This window comes from Cyclopterus lumpus, chromosome 11 (genome assembly GCF_009769545.1).
Source record: "Cyclopterus lumpus isolate fCycLum1 chromosome 11, fCycLum1.pri, whole genome shotgun sequence".
Lineage (NCBI taxonomy): Eukaryota > Metazoa > Chordata > Actinopteri > Perciformes > Cyclopteridae > Cyclopterus > Cyclopterus lumpus.
Genome location: NC_046976.1, coordinates 1020826 through 1047710, shown reverse-complemented (window position 1 = coordinate 1047710; position 26885 = coordinate 1020826). Strand labels below are relative to the sequence as shown.

At 42.7% G+C, this 26885-nt stretch overlaps 2 protein-coding genes across 2 annotated transcripts in view; one reads left to right on the top strand and one right to left on the bottom strand.

The window, feature by feature from the left end:
• gatad2b (GATA zinc finger domain containing 2B) overlaps positions 1-11367 on the bottom strand; it is a 40862-nt gene extending 29495 nt beyond the window's left edge. Inside the window, exon 1 of the mRNA XM_034544976.1 lies at positions 11255-11367. The gene's annotated coding sequence lies outside the window, so the exon portion shown is untranslated. The remainder of the gene's footprint in view (positions 1-11254) is intronic.
• Positions 11368-18990: 7623 nt separating this feature from the next.
• LOC117738930 (gonadotropin-releasing hormone II receptor-like) lies at positions 18991-26523 on the top strand. The gene is made up of 3 exons (XM_034545114.1): positions 18991-19506; positions 21340-21541; positions 26108-26523. Exons 1-3 carry the CDS (start codon positions 18991-18993, stop codon positions 26521-26523), a joined length of 1134 nt encoding a protein of 377 aa, XP_034401005.1.
• The last annotated feature ends 362 nt before the right edge of the window (positions 26524-26885 follow it).

Below are 26885 nucleotides of genomic sequence, written 5' to 3'. Positions count from 1 at the left end.
ATTATTTTGTATTTATTTATTTTTGCCCAGGGAACAGAGCACAGTAAAAACGCATTCAGCCAGTCTGAGCCGGTTTGTAACCTCAGGGTATGGAATTATCTCTTAATATGTAGCCGTTAGTGGTCAAGACGTCACAAAGTAAGACAGTCAGAGAGAGAGAGCCAGGAGGAGGAGGAGGAGGAGGAGGAGGAGGAGCAGCAGCCCTGGTGTTTTCAGAGCGAATGAGGAAAATCTCTTCCTTTTAGGGCTGGCACTTTGACAAGAAAAGGCTGAGTGCAGAACTTCAGACCACAGGGTGGGGCAGACCCTGTTTCACCAGCCAAATGAGGGAAAAAGAAGAAAGAGAAAAGCAGCGGGAACATGAGACATTCAGTCGGAGCGAGGCACACTGAGGGAGCGCAGACATCATAAAATGGGGCTGAATGTGGCAGTCAGGAGTGTCAATACACAGCAAAGACGAGCAACACAACACTCCTCAGCAGAGTGACATTAGCTGCACTAATCCCTGCCAGTCGCTTCAGTCACATCACACTGCATTCTGGGTATTTCAGGGGCTAATGCATTTTTTGTTGGACGCTGGTATTTGTTTACATATGGAGCAGATGTTACTTTTAGGTACAGAGCATGGTGCAGCAGATTTGTGACATAACTTACCATATTGCCCCACTAGAGAGCTGCGCTCACTAAATGCGGGGCTACTTGTGGTTCCTAGAGTCCTAAAAAGTAGGATGGGAGCAAGAGCCTTCAGTTATCAAGCTCCTCTTTTATGGAACCAGCTTCCACTTTCAGTCCGGGAGGCAGACACAGTCACCACATTTAAGAATAGACTTAAGACTTTCCTGTTTGATAGTGCTTATAGTAATTTGTGATTCTGGGCTAAATAAACTGAATTGAATTGAATAACTTGAACAATGTAATGTGTGGTGGGTAGTATGAACTGCATTTACTCTGTTACGTGTACTTGAGTATTTTCAGTAAATTGTGGTTGAAGTTGTTTTAAAAGAAATTTACTCTACTTATTACATTTGGATACATAAACTGCACTACTTTATTCATGAGATCATGCATGCATGGACCTTCTGTTAAGAGCAGGCGGCAAAAGAAGTCCGGCTGCATCGAAAGTCTATGAGAAAAGGACTACTTCTCACTTGATTTAGTACCCGAGTAAACATTGTGAACTTGTGTTTAGGGCGGGGCAAAACTCTCCTGACAGCTCGCTACCAAGGTGTTGTCCCGTCTGAGATTTGTCTGCGTTTTCATCTTTGAACTTAAAACTTCCACAGTGCGTTTTCAGCTGGTACCTTGCATGCATCACACCATCAGGGTATGAATGTGTGAGAAAAACACGACACGTTGACACTAGAAATCTGCTTTAAAAAAGCAAGTCTATTTAATCAATGGGGGAAAGTCCACCATCTGTGCCAATAGCATGGGGATACCCCAGGGGTCGGTTCTAGGGCCATTGCTATTTAGCATGTATACCAACGACCTACCTGAGAGTTGTCCGGGGGTTAGCTGCCAAATGTATGGTGATGATAGTTATGTATATATCAGCCAAAACATCTAGCAAGGCATCTGGTCAGCTTACTGACTCCTTACATTCTGTATTGCAATGGCTTGGGTCCTCTCACTTAACACTGAATGTAGAAAAAACTGACTCAGTTTGTTTTTAAACAACATGAAAATGAAAGATTTATGGTAAAAATAAAGAACGGGGTCATCGGTGAGGTTGACAATGTGAAGTACTTAGGAATCATCCGTCATATTCATTGAATGTGTTGAACTTTGTAATGCTGTTCATTCTGTACACATGACATCTTTTGCTTCTGTCCATCCGGGGAGAGGGATCCTCCTCTGTTGCTCTCCTGAAGGTTTCTTCCCTTTTTTCCCTGTGAAAGGTTATTTTTGGGGAGTTTTTCCTGATCCGATGTGAGGTCAAAGGTCAGGGATGTCGTATGTGTACAGATTGTAAAGCCCTCTGAGGATAATTTGTAATATTGGGCTGTACAAAATAAACTGAATTGAATATCACTGTATAAAACAATGAGGTGGCACCATTGTCAGATCTTGCAAAAACACAATATGTTCATCTTTGAAAGCTTTATAGGCTATTCAAGCTTAAAGCTTCTTTTTGAATGGCCATGCTCCTTCCCGTTTAATGAATGTGTTACAAGACACCAGCAGAGTGAACACACGGGCCTCAGGACACGGGAACTGATGTATTACGCAAAACTATGGAACAGTGTACCAACAGAATTGAAAATGCAACACAATTGTAATGTTTTTAATAGGAGGTATTAAATCATAGCTAAAAGAGAAACAACATTGTACAACAATATTTTCTTATTTTCCTTCTTAAAAAAAAGAAGAAAAAAGGCTCCTTTGTAAATTAGCGTTTCGATACAAACACTTAACACAGACACTTTTATTTTCCGAGCCAAACTAGAGCCGGTTGGTCTAGGAGAGGGCCAGCCCACCCGTTGGAAAATGTTTTCAGTGGATTAGAAAACCGTGGTGGTACAAAATAGACTTTGGCAGGACGTGCAGATTAGAAGAACATCCACTGCACACGGTGTCTATACTAACAGGTGTTTCTTCAGCATCTCGTCTTTGTGTTGTGGTATTAATGAAAAAGATATTGTCCACCTTTCATATCATTTGTAAACTTTTCATGAGGCACCACTGCAGAAATGCCCCGATGCTGGCTGTGTACAGTCGACTGTGCTGACCTGATGAAATGCAGCACAGCAATGATGTGCACACACCGGCTGGATTAGTCACAGCGGAACTGCTGGGCCATATCTACCACTGACTGAGAATTATGAAATATGTCCCCACTACACTACTCATTCATTTTACTACAGTGAGCACCTTCAGTAAAGCTTTATGCATTAATTAAACATGTTCAATTCAATTCAGTTTATTTTGTATAGCCCAAAATCACAATTAGCCTGTGAAAGGTTATTTTTGGGGAGTTTTTCCTGATCCGATGTGAGGTCAAAGGTCAGGGATGTCGTATGTGTACAGATTGTAAAGCCCTCTGAGGATAATTTGGAATTTGTGATATTGGGCTATACAAAATAAACTGAATTGAATTGAAAGAGGGCTTTACAATCTGTACACATATGACATACCTGACCTTTGACCTCACATCAGATCAGGAAAAACTCCCAAAACACAGAAAAAACCCTTTCAGGGGAAAAAAGTGAAGAAACCTTCAGGAGAGCAACAGAGGAGGATCCCTCTCCCTGGATGGACAGATGCAATAGATGTCATGTGTACAGATGAACAGAGTTACAGAGTTACAACACATTCAATGAATATTACAGAAATTATGAATAATGACTAGTAGGCATGGACCACAATCCAGACCTCCACAATCCATGAAACACATCAATTAGTGCAGTTATAGGTATTACCCACTCAAGAATGAGTTTCTAATTAAGAGAACAAGTAATGCATACAGACTCCAAGGTCGTCAGATTGGTTACACATCAAAACATAACTCTAACTAATAAAAAAATATTATGTAATTCTATACATTCCTACATAATCATATACTTGTGTGCTTAAGGATAAAAGGTCAGAAGGTAAAAATCAAAAGCCAACTTTTGCCCATTAGTTAGTGACATCTAGGGCTGTCTATCGATTAATCCATCAATTATTTTATTGATTAGTCTAGGAGTCGATTCAGTTCCCCCAAAAACATCAAATTGAACATTTTATTGAAGTTCACAATCTGTAGCCCATGTCATCATATAATGCAGTAATAGAAGAAAAACAACTAAAAATGCTACCTGAACTCCATACAGATATTGTAATAGAGTATTAAAATATGCTCCCCATAGGCCCTTTGGTTATTGTTCATATCTTCCACAGACAGATCTGCACTGAATGTCACCTTTAGGTTTATGGCACAATTCTTCAGAGATTCATCATTCATCCTTTACAATCACTTCAGGATAATCTGAGCTTAATCCCAGTTAAGCATCCTCTGCAGGATACCTGGCAGTTCCATAAGCAGAAATAACATCTGGACACATCGACATTGAGCCGGGAATCCTTTGATTGAAGGACGACTCTGCAGTCACCCCCAATATTTATTTATGTTTTTGATCCACTACAACAATGTGAGACTAAAGTGCAAAAATGCTAACAGCCCAGCATAATTATATATTGTTCTGGTCACTACACAGTGAGGTCGGAGCTGCTTCCTTCAAAAAGGATCTGGGAACACACACAACTTTTTTTTTTAATTACCAATATGGTCGTTAATACTCTAGAATAAATATTCTAAATAGCCATAAAAGAGCCTACATTAGAACCTCAATAAAACGCAAAAATAATTGATGGGCCGATAGAAACCGTCCGTTTTACAGCAGTCTAGAGCTTCTATCAAAGGTTACAGCACACCTCCGGTCAATGGGGTCCCACACAGGATGCAGGCTCAACTCCCTGACTGGTCTGTGAGCACGACTTGCTGGGGTCGATAGCTAGCTAGCTAGCTATCGACCCCAGCAAGCACCAGCTTCCCGTTACAGATGTAGTTTGTTGAGCTTCTCAACTACAAAAACGTAGCAGCAACTTTTTGATTTGCAATACATTTACATAAAACTGCCAATGTTCAAAATCTTGAATTTTGATTTCTTGCCTCAAAAATGATCAAAAGTGAATTGTGCAAAAATTGTCAACATAAAATATAAAAACTCGTTGTTCAGAATGGGTATCCTCTCTTCGGACTCAAATGTGAGCTAGACTAATTGTGTTTATCAGCCAGTAGTCAATCAGAGGCAAAGCAGATGCATGTCCGCGATGCATTTCAGAAAGGGATCACACTGGGCCGGGTCGTGTACTGAAGGGTCAACATGCACATAACAATCTGGGGCCTGCACAGAGTGGAAAAACATCCTATCGAGGAAGCTTTTTGAGCTACATGTGCACAAATGCTGTTCCGTGAGCACCGGGCTGTAAGGAGCACAAGCTCGACCCTCCCAACATGCTCAACATTCACTCGTCAAGTTGACTTTGGAGACGGCGATGGAATAAATAGGGGCTGATGCTTCCGCTCCATAACAATCGTGATGCACACATTATTACATCTGGAGCATGCTTATAAGACTATTAAGACCATCATTTAAAACTATTAATGCCAAGCTGTTGTTTTAAATACAAGAAAGTATGTAGAAGACAACGACAAAAGGTAACATTTTTAAACTTTTGAGAGTTTAGACTGCCATTAGGATTGGTTGAAATTGCTTTTCGGGACCCGTGGTGGGTCAGACAGTGGTAAGAAAAAATAAGTTATTCTGGAGCTTTACAGATTTTAGAAGCACTCACTTCTGAATCGGCAGGGCACACTTTTAAAAAATCGGACTTGGCAAAGAAGCCATTGGTGGCTGCAGAGGATTGTTTCTGACATGTGTGCTCCATGCATTTATAGCGAAATAGAAAAAGGAGAGATGTATTCATTTCCAACATCCTAACCTAACAAAATCATCTGCTTCAATCCATATTTGTTTGCGTTTAGCCTTTCAAAATCAACTTTTTCACTGCGGTCAAAAAACATGTCCAACATAAAGGGAGGCCAGCGGGCTGGTCCAGCAGCTGAGCAATCTGCAATTTTAGGCTATTCATTAAAGCAGTGATTCTCAACTGGTGGGTCGCAACCCAAAAGTGGCCTCCCACTGCCCACTTTTGCATGGGCAAAAATAATGTTAAGAAAAGATCCTGTGCTTTTATTCTGAAGGCCATTTTTTATGCAGCAGGGTGCCGAGTGTTCACACTCCTTAATGCGACGTTCACACCAAAAGAGAAGCACATTTTCGCATTGCTTTACTAGCGTGAGTTTACTCGCCAGACTATTTGTGATAATTCGCTTCATTCTCTCTAGACGCGCCAGAGAGGAGGCGTGGCCAGCCACATTTTTCGTGTCGCGCCATTAGCATCATTCACGCTACTCTCATCCATACGCATCTGTGCATGGACTTTGTATTTAATCTACTCTGCTTCAGGTTTGGTGTGAACGCCCCAGTTCTGGTGCAGCAGCGTGATCAGCGAGTTTCCTTCTCTTGCCACTGGAGCAGTAAAGGCCCTCCAACCATTCAGCACTACCCGTCTCTGTGAGTGTGGCTTCTCAGCTCTGGTTCAGATGAAGACTAAACACAGTCTGGACACTGAGCATGACCTCCCTCCTCACTACTAAGACCTCAGTGGTCTTGTCCACTCACTACTAAGACCTCAGTGGTCTTGTCCACTCACTACTAAGACTTCAGAGTGGTCTTGTCCACTCACTACTAAGACCTCAGAGTGGTCTTGTCCACTCACTACTAAGACTTCAGAGTGGTCTTGTCCACTCACTACTAAGACCTCAGAGTGGTCTTGTCCACTCACTACTAAGACCCCAGAGTGGTCTTGTCCACTCACTACTAAGACCTCAGAGTGGTCTTGTCCACTCACTCCTCACTACTAAGACTTCAGAGTGGTCTTGTCCACTCACTACTAAGACCTCAGAGTGGTCTTGTCCACTCACTACTAAGACCTCAGAGTGGTCTTGTCCACTCACTACTAAGACCCCAGAGTGGTCTTGTCCACTCACTCCTCACTACTAAGACCTGAGTGGTCTTGTCCACTCACTACTAAGACCTCAGAGTGGTCTTGTCCACTCACTCCTCACTACTAAGACTTCAGAGTGGTCTTGTCCACTCACTACTAAGACCTCAGAGTGGTCTTGTCCACTCACTACTAAGACCTCAGAGTGGTCTTGTCCACTCACTACTAAGACCTCAGAGTGGTCTTGTCCACTCACTACTAAGACCCCAGAGTGGTCTTGTCCACTCACTCCTCACTACTAAGACCTGAGTGGTCTTGTCCACTCACTACTAAGACCTCAGAGTGGTCTTGTTCACTCACTACTAAGACCTCAGAGTGGTCTTGTCCACTCACTACTAAGACTTCAGAGTGGTCTTGTCCACTCACTCCTCACTACTAAGACCTGAGTGGTCTTGTCCACTCACTACTAAGACCTCAGAGTGGTCTTGTCCACTCACTACTAAGACCTCAGAGTGGTCTTGTCCACTCACTACTAAGACCTCAGAGTGGTCTTGTCCACTCACTACTAAGACCCCAGAGTGGTCTTGTCCACTCACTCCTCACTACTAAGACCTGAGTGGTCTTGTCCACTTACTACTAAGACCTCAGAGTGGTCTTGCGGGTGCTAGTTTCCAACACTGGTATAGCGCAATGCATGTTCTATTGTGAGGGAGCCACAGTTTGCTGTAACTGCACTTACCATGGCCTCCTTTTTGAGTAACAATTTATAAAGATAAGCGACTACCAAGCAGCAGTTGTATCTTTTTTTTTTAACCAGGTGATGATGGAATAGTTCCCAGTGATTATCGAGTAGTAACTTTGGGTAAAATGCCCATTCCTACTCCGAACCACTTGCTTCACTATTTTATGTGGTCCTTTTAATGCTTTTTATATGCTTTTATATCATTGAGGGTATTTTTCTGTTTAAATTAATTTTCATGCACGTTTCAATTGTACAAGCCTATTTCACTCAGGGCTTTGACCATTTACTTTTCAGAAATCTACAAAATTCATACACCAGACCAGCCAGTGAGATCTTGGCTCTGTGAAGCTGCGATTTGTCTGCTTCAGGTTGTGCTATTGGAACACTTAACTCTTCGTCTAGTTTAATGGTCGTCTCAAACCACATCACATGTCATGTGACCTTGATCCGTCTAAAAGGTTTTCATAATGTTCCGAATGCCTGTCGTCATAGCCTCCACATGGCTGCAGCCCACTGCTTACCCAATCTCTTGCCAACTGACTTCTGTATGTCTTTGTAGTCTCAACATCACAAATCCTACAAATGGGAATGAATAGCAGCACACCTTTTAGACAGCGCCCCCTCAAGCCATTCATAGTGTAGCGCTGGGTTGTTCACTTGTGTGAAGAATGTAAAAACAAAGAGAGCTTGAGAGGGGTTTAGATGTTGCCTACTTTCATGTGTCCACGCATCTAGCCGATAACTGCATACAGTGCGCAGGATTTTTGGATTGTCAAAATGTTGCATTGGAGGTTCCAGATGCCGTTGGATGATCTGACAAATGCTAGTTTAAAGCATACTGAGGCCTTATTGTGATGTCCAGTGACCATTTTGTGTCACACAGAAACTAATCTTTCACGTGATTTGTTTACATAGCCAGACCGGCCAAGTGTGCCTTTTAGTGCCTGAAAGCATGCCCAAATTAAGGCGGCTACAGCTAATAATGCCACCGCTCCAGACAGGATGCTCGCAGTTTGTTGACATGTCTCTGTCTGATCAGGGCCTAAGGATGTTTTTTAACTGCCATTGTTGTTTGTTCAGTCATTATAATTGATGTTCAGCTACTTTAAGTTCACCTTAATTATCATCATCCCGATTATCAATATTTGGGATGTGGTACCTCTACACCAGCGGTATTCAACTAATGTTCAGCAAGGTCCAGTTCGAGAAAATGTCCTCATGCAAAGGTCCGGAACATCACAATAATGTCTAACTTGCACTATATGATTTAGTCCAATATGTATTGAAGTTAGCCTAGTAGTTCTTTCAACGTCTGTATGTGGACAACTGACTGTCAAATCAAAGAAAGAAAGAAATACTATCTCAACAATATTTATTATCAGTTTTCAAATTTAACTGGATGAATAATACATACATGTTTATCTCTCATTTCAATTACAATAAGAGCTGGATTTAAAAATGAAAACAACATTACAGCAACATTTGGAAAAAAATAAAGTACTTCATTTTGAAATAAAATATTTAACTTAATTGTCTTTGTCCTGTAGCTTTTAATGCAGGTGTCTAGTGATGTCAGCCAAAAACGACACAATATTATTCTCTTATAAAATGTGTGTGCAGGGACTAAATCTGTTATTAAAACCACTTGTTTCAGCTTTATTCTCTCCGTTTACATTATTGTTGGACAGTGAAATAATGAGTTAGGATTCTGATCATATTGGGCTTCTGTTCCTTTATTTCTGATTTGAGTCGGTACGTTTGCTCCAAAGAGTCGTGCTTTGCTTCACATTGCCGCTTTCAATTATCGCGTCACGTTCTCTGAACACATGAGACATCAGAGTTTTTAACTGCCTTTGGGAAGAATGAACATAGAAGAGTGTGGCTAAACACTCTGGTTTCGCTGTCCACATTGTTCTTGTTGGAGAACAACATGTGAAGTAACTTCTCTGATTCGCGTCCTGTTCCGACTGTTCGGCCTCTCCTCCTCCTGTCTGTGTATATCTCACTCAAGCCACGGTGCTTACCAGAATACGCATATTTGATTGTGTTTCTTGGACCGCTGAACGAGTGCCGTAAAGGCTGGAAAAGCTGCGCCGGTTAAAATAAGCGCTCTGTCAACATTTAATAATTCTCAATTATAGATCAGTTATAGGTCCAGGGTCCAGATACAACGGTGTCTGGGTCCGGATCGCAGTCAGCCTGTTAGTGGCCCCTGCTCTACGCCATAACTATTGAACTAAATCCATCATAATCACCACTGTTTCAATAAAGGACCAGTTAAATAATGATTGAAAACATCTAATTGCGCTGCATATTCATAACAATGTACACCAAAATACTCTTGAGGTACTGTAAAAATGTGTCCTAATAGTATGGCAGTTTTCATCTGTATGCTACTGGGACTGAGCTGGAAATAGGAAGCGTAAGGACTCCATCATTGAGAATACTACAGTTCATTCACACTCTTCAACAGCAGGGACCTTTCATTCATACAGACCCACTTCCACAATGTGAGTGGAGGGCTGAGTGTATTAAGGTCTGCCAACTTGTATACAAATCCAAAGGCTGTGGGGCTACTTTACTTGGACACTCAGATTAAGATTTGTTAAGTGAGCACAATGCCCCAATTCAAAATCTCTGATGTCGAGCACTTGGAATTGCCTTGATGTGGAAAGGTGCTATACAAGTAATGCTCACCTACAAAAGGAGACAGGACCTGAAACAACCAGCTGCTAGAAAGTGATACACCAGAGGAAAGTGAAAGGGGTGCAGGTTTCTGGCAAGAAGTGTTAAAGCAAAACCACGTTTCTGCTGTCTGTCAACTGTTCATTGTAGCACAGTGCTCCTGGGACTACAACATTCCACACAGCTGTTGTAAAAGACATATCTACACTATATCTTAACTGGGACATCAAATGACCCATATTGTGCACATTTCTTCTCACGTTGAGTAGTGGAGGAAGGTTACCATCACCGTCATTCTCCATACACCTCATGTAACCGCTCTCAATGCCCGTTTAGTCGGATGTCGTCCGGGACTCCTCATCACAAAGACAGGGCCAGTGTGTGGGACTCCATCTGCATGGGACTCATGTACATCTCGAGGAGCAGTGGAGCAGCAGAGGGCAGGCCGATTGTGGCGAACAGAGGCGTAAAATCATATACTGCAGAATAATAGGCAGCACACATTAAATATTGATTTCCCCGTTTTGGTCTCTACCGTCATCTCGACATGTTCCTCCGTTAATCCGCCGCTCAGGAAACAGCCAGCCGCTCGGCCGGAGTAACGCCTGCCCTTACAGTTAAATGTTGCTTCTGCTGTCAGGCGCCAGGCAGCCATTTAGGTGCATTTGGAGCCAGTTGAGTAAATGGCTGATGCATTTCGAATTTTTCCACCTAATTGCTGAGAGCCATCAGCGACCCCGGCCTCCCCCTCGCGCGTTTCAATCCACCACTTCTTCCTGCTTTGCTTCAATAAAAGCGTTCGAACGTGTCGTCGAATCCCGGTGCCCTTTAAAAAAAAAGCCCTAACAAGTATGTGGAGGACCCTGGCTTTTCCTCCAGTCGGAGTTAACCCCTAGAGACTCTGGATCAAACAATGAAACGGATTGGAGGCATTCCGCACAACGTTTCCGTCACAATGCAATCCCAATATCTCCGGGAACCATTCGGTTATCATGCGAACACAAACATTCGGGTCGGGATTAGATGTACAACGGCGTTTCTGCTAAAACTCCAGACATTTAAATGTGAATTAACAGTTCGAGGCGACGGCTCCTGGTCGCCAACATGTCAGCCCGCATCAATAAATAGCAAAGCAAAGCCGCTCTATTGTCTATCAGCAAATCCACCGGCAGGAAAACGACACCACAACTTGCCGTCCTGCCACGACATGAATCCCGCCGCTGCCATTTCAAAACGTCCCCCGCCGGAGCCAGGCCTCGCACACATCCTCGGACTCACCTGTGTCTCCTTTTCGCCTCAGTGTGTACCGTCTCCGGGTTCACGGTCCGGTCCTGACGCGCTGCAGCGGCTCCTCACCACCAGTCCCCGGCACCGGTAGGCAGCACTGAGCTGCTGATTGGGCCTCAGCAGACGCTCACCCCCTCGGTGGAGCCAGACAGACTGCTCATTGGTCAGACAGACACTCCGTGACGGCCAGACAGACAGCTGAATGGCTGCTCGTTTCCCCAAGTGAATCCAGACAGACTGGTGATTGGTCCTCTGGCACTTTTTCGCTGAAGCACTGAACCAGCGGATTGGTCATTTATTTCCGCGGTGGAGACAGAGATAGATGCGATTGGTTTGTAGTAGTGTTGTTGTCTGGGTCTGGATGGAAAGCCATGTTATCTGAAATGGGGCTAAAGAAACAATGTGTTCGTTTACATTCACGAACGCATCCGGGTCTTCATAAGCTTTCAACATGAACACTTGAACGTAGGTTAAACACGGGTGACCAAGAGAAAGCTGGTTGCTCTATTGTAAAAGCTGGTTCCTGTGATACCGGGTTCCTACCGGGTTCCTACCGGGTTCCTACCGGGTTCCTACCGGGTTCCTAACGGGTTCCTGTGCACGCATACCACAAAGACCTCAGACAGGCAGACACATCTTAGACAGCAGTGCGGATGTCTGATAGTAGGACTACTGTCTGCCCTCTGCGCCGTCCAACCACATGTCCTGACAAAAAGAACCCGGCATGGAGATGTGCCACGGTGCCGACACACAGGGGTGATTCGTGGTCAGCTGGACACTAGTCAAACTGGACTTCTATATGAACCAGGCCGCTCGTGGAGCTCTATTGTCAGTCATCTTAGCTGTTGTCTTAACAGACACGGACAATAACACCTTTGTCTCAAATGGTAAATGGTGCAAACGATTAGCACATGTTCCATCTCGGTTTGTATTGACGTGGATGAAACAATAGAGATGTCGGTGGAGGAGCTGACCTACTTAGCATATTGACACTGACATGATTGATCATCTATCTGACGGAGCCCATTCTTACTTGTTATTTAGTTTGAACCCCTCCTGTAGGGCAGCTACCTCCTGGAATGAAGCAGATATCTGTAAACAACTTACTGCTACATGGTCTAGTATGTCTGTGCATGTTGGGCGGTTCATGTGGCTCTATTGATCCACAGCCTATTCTTGGAATTGAAAGCAGTGTTTTCCCACAATGTGGTCAACCAGAGTGTTATCTGCAGGTAGAGACAGTCGGGCCATGCAATCATACCCAATGTAACAACCTTCTTTCAGGCTGTAGACAATGAATGAAGTTACATGCTGTTGGTAGCAGCTGTTCACATTGGAGACTGTGCCCTCTGGTGGCTTTACAGTAAAGCTCTACAATATTAATTGTGTTGCTATTTTATTCTATATTACATTATAATGGTCATTGTATGTTATGCATCTTCATATCAGTTGAAGACATTGAATTATATTAGGCTTGAGTTACTCCCATGATCCATGTTAGGAGCACTTATAAGGCAATTTAAATTGTGTTTTCATTTTGATTTACCAGAATAATCCACTCAGTTTTTCCTGGGATTCCTATGTAATTACATAAAAAAAAGAATACAATCAAACAATCAAATAATTAAATGGTATCAAACAATGGTAACAGTCTGTTGATCAACCCCCTAGGACTCGGGCTCGGGCCCCTGCTTGAAAATGACGACCCAAAACGAAGAGCGATATCTCTACAATGTCAAGGTCTATCAATAATCTTGGTATCATAAGAAAGTTTACATTTGTGAGATTTCTGCAGATGTATATTGTACATACTTTACATGTTACTGGGTAACATGATATGTAAATGAAGATGGAACACAGAACAAATTCAATATTTAATTTTTGCCTTAGTAAGCTGTACACTTTTAGAGTGAATGATGCAGCTGTAGCTGCATATAAAGCCTCACATTACAATATCTGAGCATTACGTGTGCACATAACGATGATAAATTGAAGCAAAGCAACGTTATAGAGGATATAGTGACATTTTCAAATTCACCATTTGGGTACATTTGGCAACATTTGTGGTAACTGTAAAACTAATTTAATTGATAGGTCACTATAGGTATCATTTCTATATATATATATATATATATATACATTTCTATATATATATACATTTCTATATATATATATATATATATATATATATATATATATACCCAATATATATAAAAAAAAGTTTTCAGTTTTGAAAAAGCAATCAATTAGACCTCTATTCATGTTCCCAAAGAAAGCTCTAACCCATTGGTTTATGTAGACCACTCTACATAAACGTAGAAGGAATGTAGTAATGTGATTCATCCACCAGATAGAGACAAAGTGTTTCACATGAAAAGCTGAACCGTGATGCTTGAGGCAGGCCCAGTATAAATGATCCTCCATGCCATGCAAACTAATAAGGACGAGTAGAATCAACCCAGAAACAATACAGAGACATTCGAGTAGCAATTAGCAGGCTTTATATGCCCTCAAACAGAATGTGTGATGACAATACAGCAACGGTAAGACATGACTCATGGTTATGGCTATAAAATTAAGTTAATCTTTCTCTTTTAGAGAGTTTAGTTTTGTAGAGGGAAAAGGCGTACACCTTTGGAATCTGTGGAGTCTCAGCTTTCATAATGGTATCTTGTTTGTGTGGGTAGCATAAAGTAGCAACATCTCTAGCATAAAAATGCTTGCATGCTTCCCCAAAGTCTCCTGCACTAAGTTACCTCCAGACCTGCTGTTATCTCTTCAGATCCAGGTATCCACAAAAGTCATCACAATGAGAAAAAAACACTCGTACTGTTGGGCACTATTCGACTCTGAGTTGAATTGTTCCCAACTTGATGGGCACAGGGCGCTGGTTGAAAAATGTGAGGCAGATAGAGCAGAGAAATGCGAGACACTCAACAATGCAAAAGCGGCTGACAAAAATGTGTAACTTTCATTGAAAACAATTACGAAATGCCACCTCGGGCTGCCTAAACATGCCGGATCAGGGCCTTAGGCTACCCTTTTTTTAAATGTTGCACATAGAATAGATGTACATTTAGGTATGAGGCAAATTAGCGACATTAGGCACATTAGCTATAATTGGGCATAATAGTAATTGAACACATTTTCCAGTCTCAGGTATGTAGATTATTTATCGAAAGCATTTTGAAACATTGCATTTTGAACATTGCACTTTTCATAATACATTTTGAACATTGCAACATGTGAATACAGTCTGAGATATGAGTTTGAGACCTGTGATATTCTTGAAATTATTTGTGAACACTTGACCAATATGAGAGCAATATAAAATGTCTCCATATATGTTAACTTCAAACTCACACACATTACTTCACAGCTACATTTCCCTCTTGTTTTCCATCCATTGTTTGACCAAACACAGCAAGACCAACCTGCTGAGCTCCTTTGATGCGACTACATCCCGATTAGAGAGTAAACGATGATGTACCAGAAGCAGAAGTATTTATGATTCTGTAAATGTACTGTTACTCTGTTTAAAGTTCTAAATGACATTAGATTTGGTGAAGGGTGCATAATGACTTGTTTAGGCCTTTGTAAGCTGTTGTACTGTTGGTGTAACTGAGGGCTTCTGCATTGTTAGTAAAGAAGAAGCTGTGACTTCTAGAGCAGACCTTCATTTATTCTGACAAGTAATAAAGCAGAGCTTCCATGTAAATATTACTGTCCACTCCAGCTACTAAAACTGTAACCTAACAAGTAGTTAATAACCTAATCTTGGCCTTAACCCAAAGATTAAATCTACAGGTGACTTTACCTCAATTGTAACTAATTTATTTATTTATTTTAACGCCACTTTCCGATCATATTTGGCTTAACCCCACTGAGTGTCTAGAAAAGCGCTATATAAATTCCAAGTATTATTATTATTATTACTTATAACTCAACTCTTGTACACTTGTAAAGAAAACATAAAAAATGCTGATCCAGGAAGACGCGTGGCTTCATATTCAAAGTCTTCCCGAGCTACTTTTATATAACATTTCAAACAATCATTGTCTTTTGTACTTTGTATGTATGTCAAAAAGTATAAAGTAGTCCTATGTTAAATTGTATTATGCATCAAAACAGAATTCATCGGATATATTTCATCATATTGTAATTAAATTAAGAGTAGGCTATAAAAAAAGGAAATTAGCTAAATCTACACTCGCCTATTTCATTTTCTCATTTCTACTCCACTACTAGAAACCTTGAAAAGTTGTTGGGGCGTCCCTTCTCCCACAGCTGATGTGTACAAAGGGGAGAGGTGAAGGGGCAACATGGATTTATAGTGGGGGAAACCTGAACTTGATCACTGCAGGACTACTGGTTTAGAGGCATAGACTATAATTTGATTATATAAACAAGAGCTAACTGGCTGGTTACTGTGTGTCGAAGAGTGCACACAGCATATAACTGAAGACTAGGCCACGTATAAATGTGTCTTGTTTCCATAAACAGCTTTTTATTGCTGCTGTTCTGGTGTCAAGCTGGACCCTACGTCATCATTTGCTTCCCATCATTTTGACATTTTGACTGAAGAAACGTCCTATTTACTGTTTAGCCCACCATTGGGGTTTTCGTGGTGCTAATGTTTCTGTACTTTTTCTTGAGAATTAATCTCTGCCAGCTCAAAATCACTACACCCTTTTGTTAACATACATAAATATATGCACTGAATTTGGCAACAGAAGTAAGGCGGAGTGCAGCTATATAAGGCCCTTAACTACCAAAGATTGGGAATGCAACCGAAACAAGTTGACTTTCCAGATCCATGTAAATGGTAAACGGACCTGTAATTGTAAAGCGCTTTTCTAGTCTTCTGACCACTCAAACGCTTTAACACTACATGACATCATTCACACACTGTAGAACAGCTACGGGAGACATTTTGGAGTTACGTGTCTTGCCCAAGGACACATCGACATGGGCTAGTGGAGCAGGGGATCGAACCACCGATCTATATATATAAATATATATATATACCAATATGCCCAATATTGGACCTACACAAATAAAGTCTTTGAAAACTCAGTATTGGTAAATAATATTAAAAAAACCTCTGCAGGTATTTACTCAATATTGAGACAGAGAGATAGGACCATCACTGATGCTGAACTAACTCACTTTACCGAGGTGCCTCATAAATAACGTCAGAACATGTAAATGTTCTCCTGTAACACAGTTTCTACAGATGAACACATTCATGAAGGCGGGCATGAAATCAGGTTACTCAACTCATATCAAATAATGCACCAGTCTATGTTTAGCCTGCAGGTAAGGCATCACCTAAAACATGGAACGGAGTTCATCAAATCCAGTTAACACTTAAGCATGAATATGAGTATAAAGCATGCTTTTGTGACACAGGTTTGTGACACGTTTATCTATTACTCTTGAGTACTAATCTTGTACCAAGATGGAATTTCCAAAGTTATGTCTTATATCCCACGGGTTATTGAATGGAAGGGACACAAAGCGGGTATATTTATTAATACATACACATTAACAGTTAGCCATGCATGCTTAGAAACAAGGACACAGGTATTAAGAGGAGAGAGGCCATAATGTAATGGACATTCCCTGGCGTGTGTGTGTGTGTGTATGTGTGTGTGTGTGTGTGTGTGTGTGTGTGTGTGTGCGCGTATGTGTGCGTGTGTATGTGTGTGTGTGTGTGTGTGCGTATGTGTGTGTGTGTGTGTGTGCGTATGTGTGTGAGTGCGTATGCGTGTGTGTGTATGTGTGTGTGTGTGTATGTGTGCGTGTATGTGTGTGTGTGTGTGCGTATGTGTGTGTATGTGTGTGTGGTGTGTGTGTGTGTGTGTTGTGTGGTGTGTGAGTGCGTGTGTGTGCGCGCACGCGCGGGTCGTGCGTGCAGGCTGCTGACGACGCGTTACAAACAAGTGCCACAGATGTGGTGAGTCGTTGGTCCATCAGATAGAAGGTGAGCCGGCTCACCCGCCGGAGGACAAAGAGCGTGCGGGCAGAGTGATGCTTCAGCACGTCGGACAGCTCCGCTCTGCTTCTCTTCATCTGACCACCAGCAGCTCATCGGGCTCCTCTCCAGGTGAGAACGGCATACGTGTGTATCCGATGTGCTAATAGATATGATTAAGTGTGTTTAAGTCCGTACCAGAGAGAGCAGGCTGGGGGGGATGAGGGCGCGTCTCCCCTAATGCTGTAGTCTAACATATGGAGCTGAGGGAATGGAACAACGTGTCAGCCACAGGAGAAGGACTCCACCTAGACCAACACACTGCAGACACTTCTGTTTGGCTTTATTAACATCTGCATCATGTCGCGATGCGTGCGTTACCTGGACGGCGGAGGAGATTGAGCTGTTTGCTGCAGCAACACCGGCCGTGGTCCACCAGCAGGGGGCGCCCCCGCGCCGCCTCCCCCTCACGTGGATTACATTGGAGGCATTGTGGTGGATAACTGCAAACTAGTTTTCTGATTATTCTAATCATTAGCTTCTGGGAGAGAAATTCAAGTATTTCTGGAGTAATTCTGGATACATATTCGATTCCTGCCTCCGCGAGACACTTAACCCTGAAGTGCTCCCTGTAGCTGTGTAAGTCGCTTTGGATAAAAGCGTCAGCTAAATGAAATGTAATGTAATGTAGTTACCAATTGTAATATTTTATGGACATTAATAGAGCTATTTGATAAATACATATTGTATTTCTTTGTTTTCAAAACCTTTAGAAATCATTAAAACTTCAAACAATTTGACCACGAGCCTCTGTAAGAATGAAGTTAGAAGCTGTTAAATTAAAAGATAAACCATGTGGCATCCTTACGGTCAATGAGGAAGTCTTTAACTTGCACTCTTAGGAGCGACTTCTCTGGTGGCAGTAAGAAGTCGGATTGTCTGGAAGTCTATTCTGTCTTGATTTATTCCCTCAGTAAACATTGTAAACATGAGTTTATGGTTTCTTTTATTCACTTTTAAATGTTTTATAAATGTGTTTTATGTATTCTAATCTTGCCCCTGTAAAGCACTTTGAGTGGCCTTGTGTCTGAATTGTGCTATATAAATAAACTTGCCTTGCCTTGCCTATGGTCTCAATCTCTAGTTTCAAGTCTTCTTCAATACAGCATGATGTTCATTTAGTAAATGATGCTCATTTAGAGTCAAGCAGACCATAAAGTAGGGGATAGGCTTCCTTGTGATTATTACCACAGCATTGTCCAGGCTGGGAGTTGTCAGTGTTTTCATCTTACACATTTAACCCTTTCACAGTCACTTTAAATGTCTTATTCAGCTCAACCCACTAATGCAAAACACAATGATGGCTCCGTCAAAAATAAATGGACAGGGCCAACATGCCAAACTCAGGGCTTCAAAACCTTAGTACAGAAATACATTGGTGGCGTCACCGTGACTACGTCCACTTATATACAATCTATGAGTTCAACAAACTCAACAAACAAAATGAAAAAAACACATCCAATCCAGGAAGTTTACTCAACGTCTGAGCAGATGAAGCGCTGTCCCACTGAGACTGTTAGTTTTCTGTAGACAGATTATTTCCTAGAATAAGATCACTGGTTTATGCCATAATACTGACATCAACATGTGCCCATCCATGAAAACAGAGACTTTGAAGAGGTGCTTTGAATCAACATTATGTTTTCTTTGTGGTCAGTGTCTAATGGTTGTTTTCTCCCACTGTCACAGGATGACAGGCAACCTGTCTCTGTGGGTTTCCACACCTGCCTTCTCCCTGCTCAACTCATCTGCTCCACCATCCCTTGGACCCTGGAAGGCTCCATCCTTCACAGTGGCTGCCCGCTGCCGTGTAGCCGCCACCCTGGTGCTGTTTGTCTTTGCTGCTGGCAGTAACCTCTCGGTTCTGATCAGTGTGTGCTGGGGGCGGGGTTATCGCCTGGCAGCACACCTCCGCCCGCTCATCGCAAGTTTGGCATCAGCTGATCTGGTGATGACCTTTGTGGTGATGCCGCTGGATGCCATTTGGAATATTACAGTGCAGTGGTATGCTGGGGATTTCATGTGTAAGCTACTGTGTTTCCTCAAGCTCTTTGCCATGCACTCAGCATCATTCATACTCGTGGTAGTAAGTCTGGACCGCTATTGGGCCATCCTTCATCCTCTGGATTCTCTGGATGCTGGGCTCAGGAACAGACGCATGCTGCTGGTGGCCTGGACTCTGAGCCTGCTGCTGGCATCTCCACAGGTACAGTAGGTTATAGGTTCTCACCAGCTGGTGGTCTAAGCACATATGACAAACACTAGATTGGATTCTAGATGAGGTAATGACAGTACCACATATTGGAGACACTTAAACAGAATTAAGCATGTTGAAATGTTAGCTAACAATTAGTCTGGCTTTAGACTTAATGGAAACATGGTTAAGTGCAACAGAGTTGCACTGAGTATGACCTTGGAAATAAACTGAAAAGTTCATAAAATGGTTTGCAACTCCTGAACAACTATTGTTAGAGTTGCAGCCACAATGTTGCCATCTGACAGTTGATTTGTTGAAACATGAAAAAACATCTTGCATATTTTCAAGGTTTGTAGATCAATGTGAAATAAATAGTCCACCAGGGGTATACAAGTGAAATACAGAGTGAATTCAGAGACTAGTAATCTGGACAGATTATGAATTCTATATGCTTATTTCTGTTAATGTTGTTAGTGAGCTTGACAGACACAGTCCCATAAGGACAGGTCTGGAGGATTCAATTCTAAACTGTGTGTATTTGGAGCATGAGAAAACTAGAGCATCTTCAGTTCAGCTGCATGGTTGGGATAACTGTTGTTTTAACCACAATAACTGTATGACAACATGAGGCATTTTGTGATGACGTGTTGTGCTTTCATCGCCACGCATGTTGTCCCTGACAGATCGCCCTCCTTGAGTTACAGTTGACAAGCTCGTCCATACAAGGAGGGCAAGCATCCTCCGATTGGTGCTCATGGTGAAAAAACAAATAGATAGTAGGCCAAAAAGATAATAAAAAGCAAAGGGGCAATCCTGGTTTATCATACAACGGTGGTTAGAGTGGTGATATCAAGATATTGTTGTAATAGTAACATGGAAAAGAAAGCACTCTGAGCACATTTTTGATGAAATGCTGGAAAGAAGCAATTAGCAGGAGACATTTATTGTTAGTTTAAGTCTTCACATGGGATATGTTGACAACGAGCAACATATAAAATCTAAAATAGTAATGGATCTATATCTTGTTAGCACGTACTGTATTAATTGTAATCCAGTACTGTCCTCCATCTGTTGTCTGTGCAGTAACACTCGACCCAGTAGCCCCCCTGGTGGAGGGCTGAGTTCTTACCGCATCGGCTCCAGTTCTTCCCCACACTGTTGAATGTAATCTTTATTTGAGTGGCCTTTTTTTAAATCACTATTATTAACACAATGTTCACCCAAAGCACTGCCACTAACCATTTAATGCACGGTTGTCAATGCATACTGTACGTCCACAAGCAGACCCACCATCATGCTGAAACAGTCCTGGTTTACACACTTTAGCTTCAAAACCTTTAAAATCAGGCCTACGACAGTCAATAACAGGTGATGGCTCCAAGGTTATGTTTTTGACATGGTATAATAGAGGTGCATTAAAATGACTTGCACAGCATGGGGTCAAATAACCTCCTGCATTGTGTGGATCTTTGTGTATTTGTATTCTGTACACATGACATCTATTGCTTCTGTCCATCCGGGGAGAGGGATCCTCCTCTGTTGCTCTCCTGAAGGTTTCTTCCCTTTTTTCCCTGTGAAAGGTTATTTTTGGGGAGTTTTTCCTGATCCGATGTGAGGTCAAAGGTCAGGGATGTCGTATGTGTACAGATTGTAAAGCCCTCTGAGGATAATTTGTAATTTGTGATATTGGGCTATACAAAATAAACTGAATTGAATTGAAAAAAAATTGTTTAATATACACAAATACGAGACACATTTAGTTTAATGAAAACTAAGTACAATTTAGTTTTTTTGTGTGACAGAAATTCCTTCCTCAGCTATTTACACTCTCTTCGTCTCCAGCTGTTCATATTTCAGACCATTAAAGCTGATGGAGTGGACTTCACTCAGTGTGTCACCCATGGAAGTTTCCGGTATCTCTGGCAGAAGACGGCATACAACATGTTTCACTTTGTGACGCTGTATGTCTTCCCCCTACTCGTCATGACTTTCTGCTACACCCGCATCCTCACCAAGATCAATGGGAAGATGCCAAAAGGAAAAGGTGTGTGACTCTCAAAAAACATCAGAAACTAATTACATTTAGTCTTATCAAGGCCACAGTGTGTACTTTTACTTTTTTTTCTGTTATTACTCAAAAAACATTCAAAATCTGAAGTATTTTACTTTGCAACAGTCTCATAAAAATATTCTGATAAGCTACGTGAGTATGGAACAGAATGAAGTTGATAAACTAACGGCTTGAGCAAAAAGAAGCTCCATATTGAAAGAGGTGACTCTTTGTGTTCACTTGTGGAGTGTTATGGGATGGCCACGCAGTTTGTGAACTGTATACACACAATAATGGAATACAATTGAGGATGACATCATTATGGGTTATTTTAGTAAGGTCAGCATCATTGTATCTTGGCATAGATTTAAAAAAAAGAAGGCTATATTAAATCTTGATATAATGCACCACCCAGCAAGCACTCAATTCAGTTTATTTTGTATAGCCCAATATCACAAATTACAAATTTGCCTCAGAGGGCTTTACAATCTGTACACATACGACATCCCTGACCCAGGACCTCACATCGGATCAGGAACAACTCCCCAAGATAAAACAGCGCAGTACGGGATCCCGTGAGCGGAGATGTACGAGCGCGCGGAACATTTCGGCCTCTCGCTGCCAGCATAACGGTCAGCGCCTCTGACGATAATGTCCATTAAAGTAGCCGACGTAAAAAGAAAAGTAAGCCAGCTGGAGTTGTTCCCCTGATGTTCAAGAGCTCATCTCTGGTGAAAGAGCTCCGGGAATCCCAGCAGAGAACGGAGTTACAGACAAAAACAACAAAAAACAAGGAGCACCAAATCACCGAGGTGCCATCTTTTGATTGAAGCAATAGATGTCATGTGGGGGGGTGGGGGGGGGGGGGCGATCAGCAGGGGCCAAGGCAGGAGGCCGGCTCACCAGGCAGGAGGCATCAGACCCTATGAGACGTGAAGTCACAAAGACTCCGGGGGAGGAAGCAGAGTTAATAAGGTTTTTTTTTACTTTTACTTTGTGAAGGCTTCTGGTTTAATTCAGGAACGTGCTTTTAAGGCAGAGGTGTATCCGCCTAAAACACGTCGGCACACTGACACCTACCGCTGGAGTAAAAACGGGTCCACGGGGAGCCGGCTTGGCTGGCTAGTGGCCCTCAGATAACGGCCAATTTTAAGGGTCCCGATGCCCGGTCTGTCGTCGGTTACCCCTTACGGCCCTCGTAAGGTCGCACAGCGGCAGTGTAGGAGCAGTGGAGGAGCGAGGAAAAGGGGGTTACACTTGGATCTTTTGCTCCGGATGCCCGTGCGCATATGGCACCGTCTTCGACTACCCCACACCGTCACGTGTCACCCAGTTAGTGCCTCGTTATGACCTCCGCGGAGAGAAACCTGTTTTTTTAATTATCGTTAGGAATATTCTAACTCAACCCAATAAAGTGTGAACCGTAGTTATTTATTTATAGCGCACTATAAAGCCCGGATAGCGATCGGCTCAAACACTCAGACTAAATAATTTGTGACAAACCCTGCTCGGAGATTCAACCGTGTCCCCACACACTCAAGGGGACACACACTCGACCTGTTCATCACAAACTCCGCGCCCATCACCAACCTACTGGTTTACGATCTTGGTGTGTCTGACCACAAAATAATATCAATGGAGTTGCCCTTCCCTTCTCCCCACACCAAACCCACACGGCAGATCCTTTTCAGAAATCTAAAAAACATTAACATGGATGCCCTGGCTCTGGACCTTCAACTTCTCTCCTCTGGCTCTGCCGACTACCTCTCTGGCACTGACTTAGTGGATTCCTACAACCACTCCCTGAGCAGTCTTCTGGACCTTCACGCCCCCATCCATAAAATCCAGGTCAGTCTCCTTCTCGCGCTCAGCAACCTGGTACACCTGCGAGCTGCACAAGATGAAGGCTGCTGGGCGTGTCATTGAGCGGCGGCTCAAGGCTTCTGCACTGACTGTTCACAAACAGGCATATAGAGAGCACAGGAAGGCCTATGCAGAAGCTCTGAGAGATGTACAGTCCAAGTTTTATTCCACCATTATCAACAACAGCCCCGGTAACTCTAAACAACCTTTCTCTACTGTAAATCATCTTCTCAAACCGCCTTCACTTGTCCATCCTGAGGCCACTGAGGATAGGTGCAATATGCACATCACTTTTTTCCGACAAAAAGTTGAAAACATCCGCTCACACCTCTCCGCCACTGCTGTCCTGCCTCTCACAACCACCGACCCACCATCTGAGTTTGTCCAGCCTCTTTGCTCCTTCTCCATTGTCACACAGGAGGAAGTGGAGGATATGATCAAAAACACAAAGCCAACCACCTGTGCTCTAGACCCTTTCCCATCAGCTCTGCCAAAGACAAACACCTCTGCCATCTCTCTATTAATTGCCAAGATTATAAACCACTCGCTCCTGGCCGGCCATATCCCATCTGCGTTAAAAACTGCTGTCGTCAGACCACTACTAAAAAAAACACCCTGGATCCAGAAGTTTTCTCCAACTACAGGCCCATTTAAAATCTTCCATTTCTGTCCAAAGTTCTGGAAAAAACAGTTGCAGCACAACTTCACGATCACTTCAAAGACAATAACCTTTTTGAGAAGTTTCAGTCTGGTTTCCGCCCTGGCCATAGCACTGAAACAGCCTTGGTCAGGGTCACCAATGACCTCATGATGGCAGCAGATACCGGTTCCCCATCTCTACTCATCCTCCTGGACCTAACAGCTGCTTTTGATACAGTTGACTGTGGTGGAAATTAATGTTCCGTTACCTTGTGAGAAATCAAAAGTACTTTAAGCACGGTTGTCTTATAACACTTTATTACCAGAACAAGTTTACAAGGAATCAACCATGAGCCCTAGTACAGACAAGTCCTGAAACATTCAGCTGAATGGAACAGGAACCTCTGAGCCTTCTCGTAAGGTTGTCAGAAATTACTGCTAACGTTTCAGACCAACATTTCCATCCTTTATACGTTTGCGAATAGCTTAGTAGACAAATAACTGTGTTTAATCTATTGAACAACACAACGATGACAATACAGTTTCTCTATCTCAACTGCCCGACCCTCTATAATCCATATGTTTGGCTTGTGTTCACTAAGATGAATCCAGGACAGGTCGGTCACCATTGATGTCCCAGAGCTGCATTGAACCCTGTCCTGATTCGTTTAGACACATGCAAAAAGCATGCAAACATAAATGGTATATCTAAGAAGTTGCCTAAGCTACTGTCACCGAAGGACAAGTTAGGACTTTCCCCCGACATTGACCACAACATCCTCCTTCACCGTCTGAAATACACCATTGGACTCTCTGATAAAATACATAACTGGTTCACCTCATATCTGTCCGACAAAACGGAATACGTTACCCTGGGAAAAGCAAAATCATACACCCACAAGGTCACCTGCGGTGTCCCTCAGGGCTCAGTGCTGGGCCCCACTCTCTTCACCCTCTATCTGCTTCCCCTGGGTAATATAATCAGCAGGCATGGGGTATCCTATCACTGCTATGCTGATGACACACAGCTCTATATGAGGACAACACCCACTTCTGCTTTCCACTCTATAGCCACCCTCACCACCTGCCTGAAGGACATAGAGGCGTGGATGAAACTCAATTTTCTTCAGCTAAACAGTTCAAAAACATCATAGTTGGCACACCACATCAGCTCCGCTCTTCCACCATCACCTGTATCACCTTCTCTGGTCAAAACGTCCCTCTTTCCACATCTGTCACCAACCTAGGTGTTAAAATGGACCCCAAACTCACTTTTGACACCCACATCAAACACCTCTGCAAGACAGCTTTCTATCACCTCAGGAACATCGCCTAACTCCGTCCAACACTCACCCTGACAGATGCAGAGAAGCTTGTCCACGCCTTTGTCTCGTCCAGACTGGATTACTGTAATGCTCTCCTCATCGGAATCTCTAACAGGAACATCCAGAGACTGAAACATATTCAAAACAGCGCTGCCAGGATCCTGTTAAGAGTCTGCAAATACGATCACATCACCCCTGTTCTGAAATCATTACACTGGCTCCCCATCCCACTCAGAATTGAGTATAAGCTCTCCCTCTTCGCTCATCAGTGCATTCACGGACATGCCCCCCAATACCTAAAAGAACTACTCACCCTCCAGACCTCCTCATTCAGCCTCCGCTCTGCAACCAAAAACACCCTCCAAGTCCCCAGAACCAAGCTCCGCACTATGGGCGATCGGGCCTTTTCCTCTGCAGCTCAGAGGCTGTGGAACACCCTCCCCGACCATCTGAGGGCCCCACAGACTGCAGAGGCCTTTAAACGTGACCTGAGAAAAGTCACCTTTTTAAGAAAGCTTACTGCTAAAATATCCTTTATAGGCTCTGCTTTTAAATTTATTTGAAATTTATCTTAAAAATGTTTTTGTTTTATTTTTCTGCTCTGTAGCACTTTGAAATTGTTAAAATATAAAGTGTAATACAAATAAAATGTATTATTATTATTATTATTATTATTATTATTATTATTATTATTATTATTAATGTATGCTTTCTCATGTTTTTGTTTGTGCAGATGGTGAGCACTGCCTGAGACGCAGTGGAACAGACATGATACCCAAAGCCCGGATTAGGACCCTTAAGATGACCATTGTGATCGTTAGCTCCTTCATCATCTGTTGGACTCCCTACTACCTCTTGGGGATCTGGTACTGGTTTCAACCAGCCATTATCCAGCACACACCCGAGTATGTGCACCACATACTGTTTGTCTTTGGCAACCTAAACACATGCTGTGACCCGGTCATCTACAGTTTCTACACACCATCTTTCCGGGCTGACATTGCTGATGTGGTGGCGTGCTGCTGTGGACGCCAAATCAACATGGCCTCCCCTAGTTCTGTGGATCGCCTGTCTGGACGAAGAGCTGGAGCTGCTGTGGAGATGGAGTCTGATCTGAGCTCCAACCAGCACAGTGGGAACCCAAGTTAAACAGTGGAACCTTGCATTGTTACAATAAAGCCAATGTCCTAGTGCAGCTGTTTGACGCTCATCCATAATGGAAGTTGAACAACTTTGGCTTTTCTCACCCGTTACTGTTTTGAACTGTGAAACCCTGCAGACCTGTTGACTGTCCGCAAGAAATAAGCTGTTGCTATGTATCAACATATGTGCTATTTGTATGTGATGTCCTGGATGTGACTGTAGCAATATTTTTATTTAATGCAAAAAGGTATAATATAAAATTATTAATCTCATATATACTCAAAAAGTATTCTAGACATTTGTAACGGAATTCCAGTCATTCCTGTTTTAGGGTTCTAAATATAACATTTATAAATGTTGATACATGG

What these genes read in the sequence shown, in the direction of transcription:
- LOC117738930 (XM_034545114.1), top strand. Translation starts at nt 18,991, where the DNA reads ATGACAGGCAACCTGTCTCTGTGGGTTTCCACACCTGCCTTCTCCCTG. An exon ending in TGCTGCTGGCATCTCCACAG is followed by an intron (nt 19,507 to 21,339) that starts GTACAGTAGGTT and finishes CTTCGTCTCCAG; the next exon opens with CTGTTCATATTTCAGACCAT. An exon ending in GAAGATGCCAAAAGGAAAAG is followed by an intron (nt 21,542 to 26,107) that starts GTGTGTGACTCT and finishes TTGTTTGTGCAG; the next exon opens with ATGGTGAGCACTGCCTGAGA.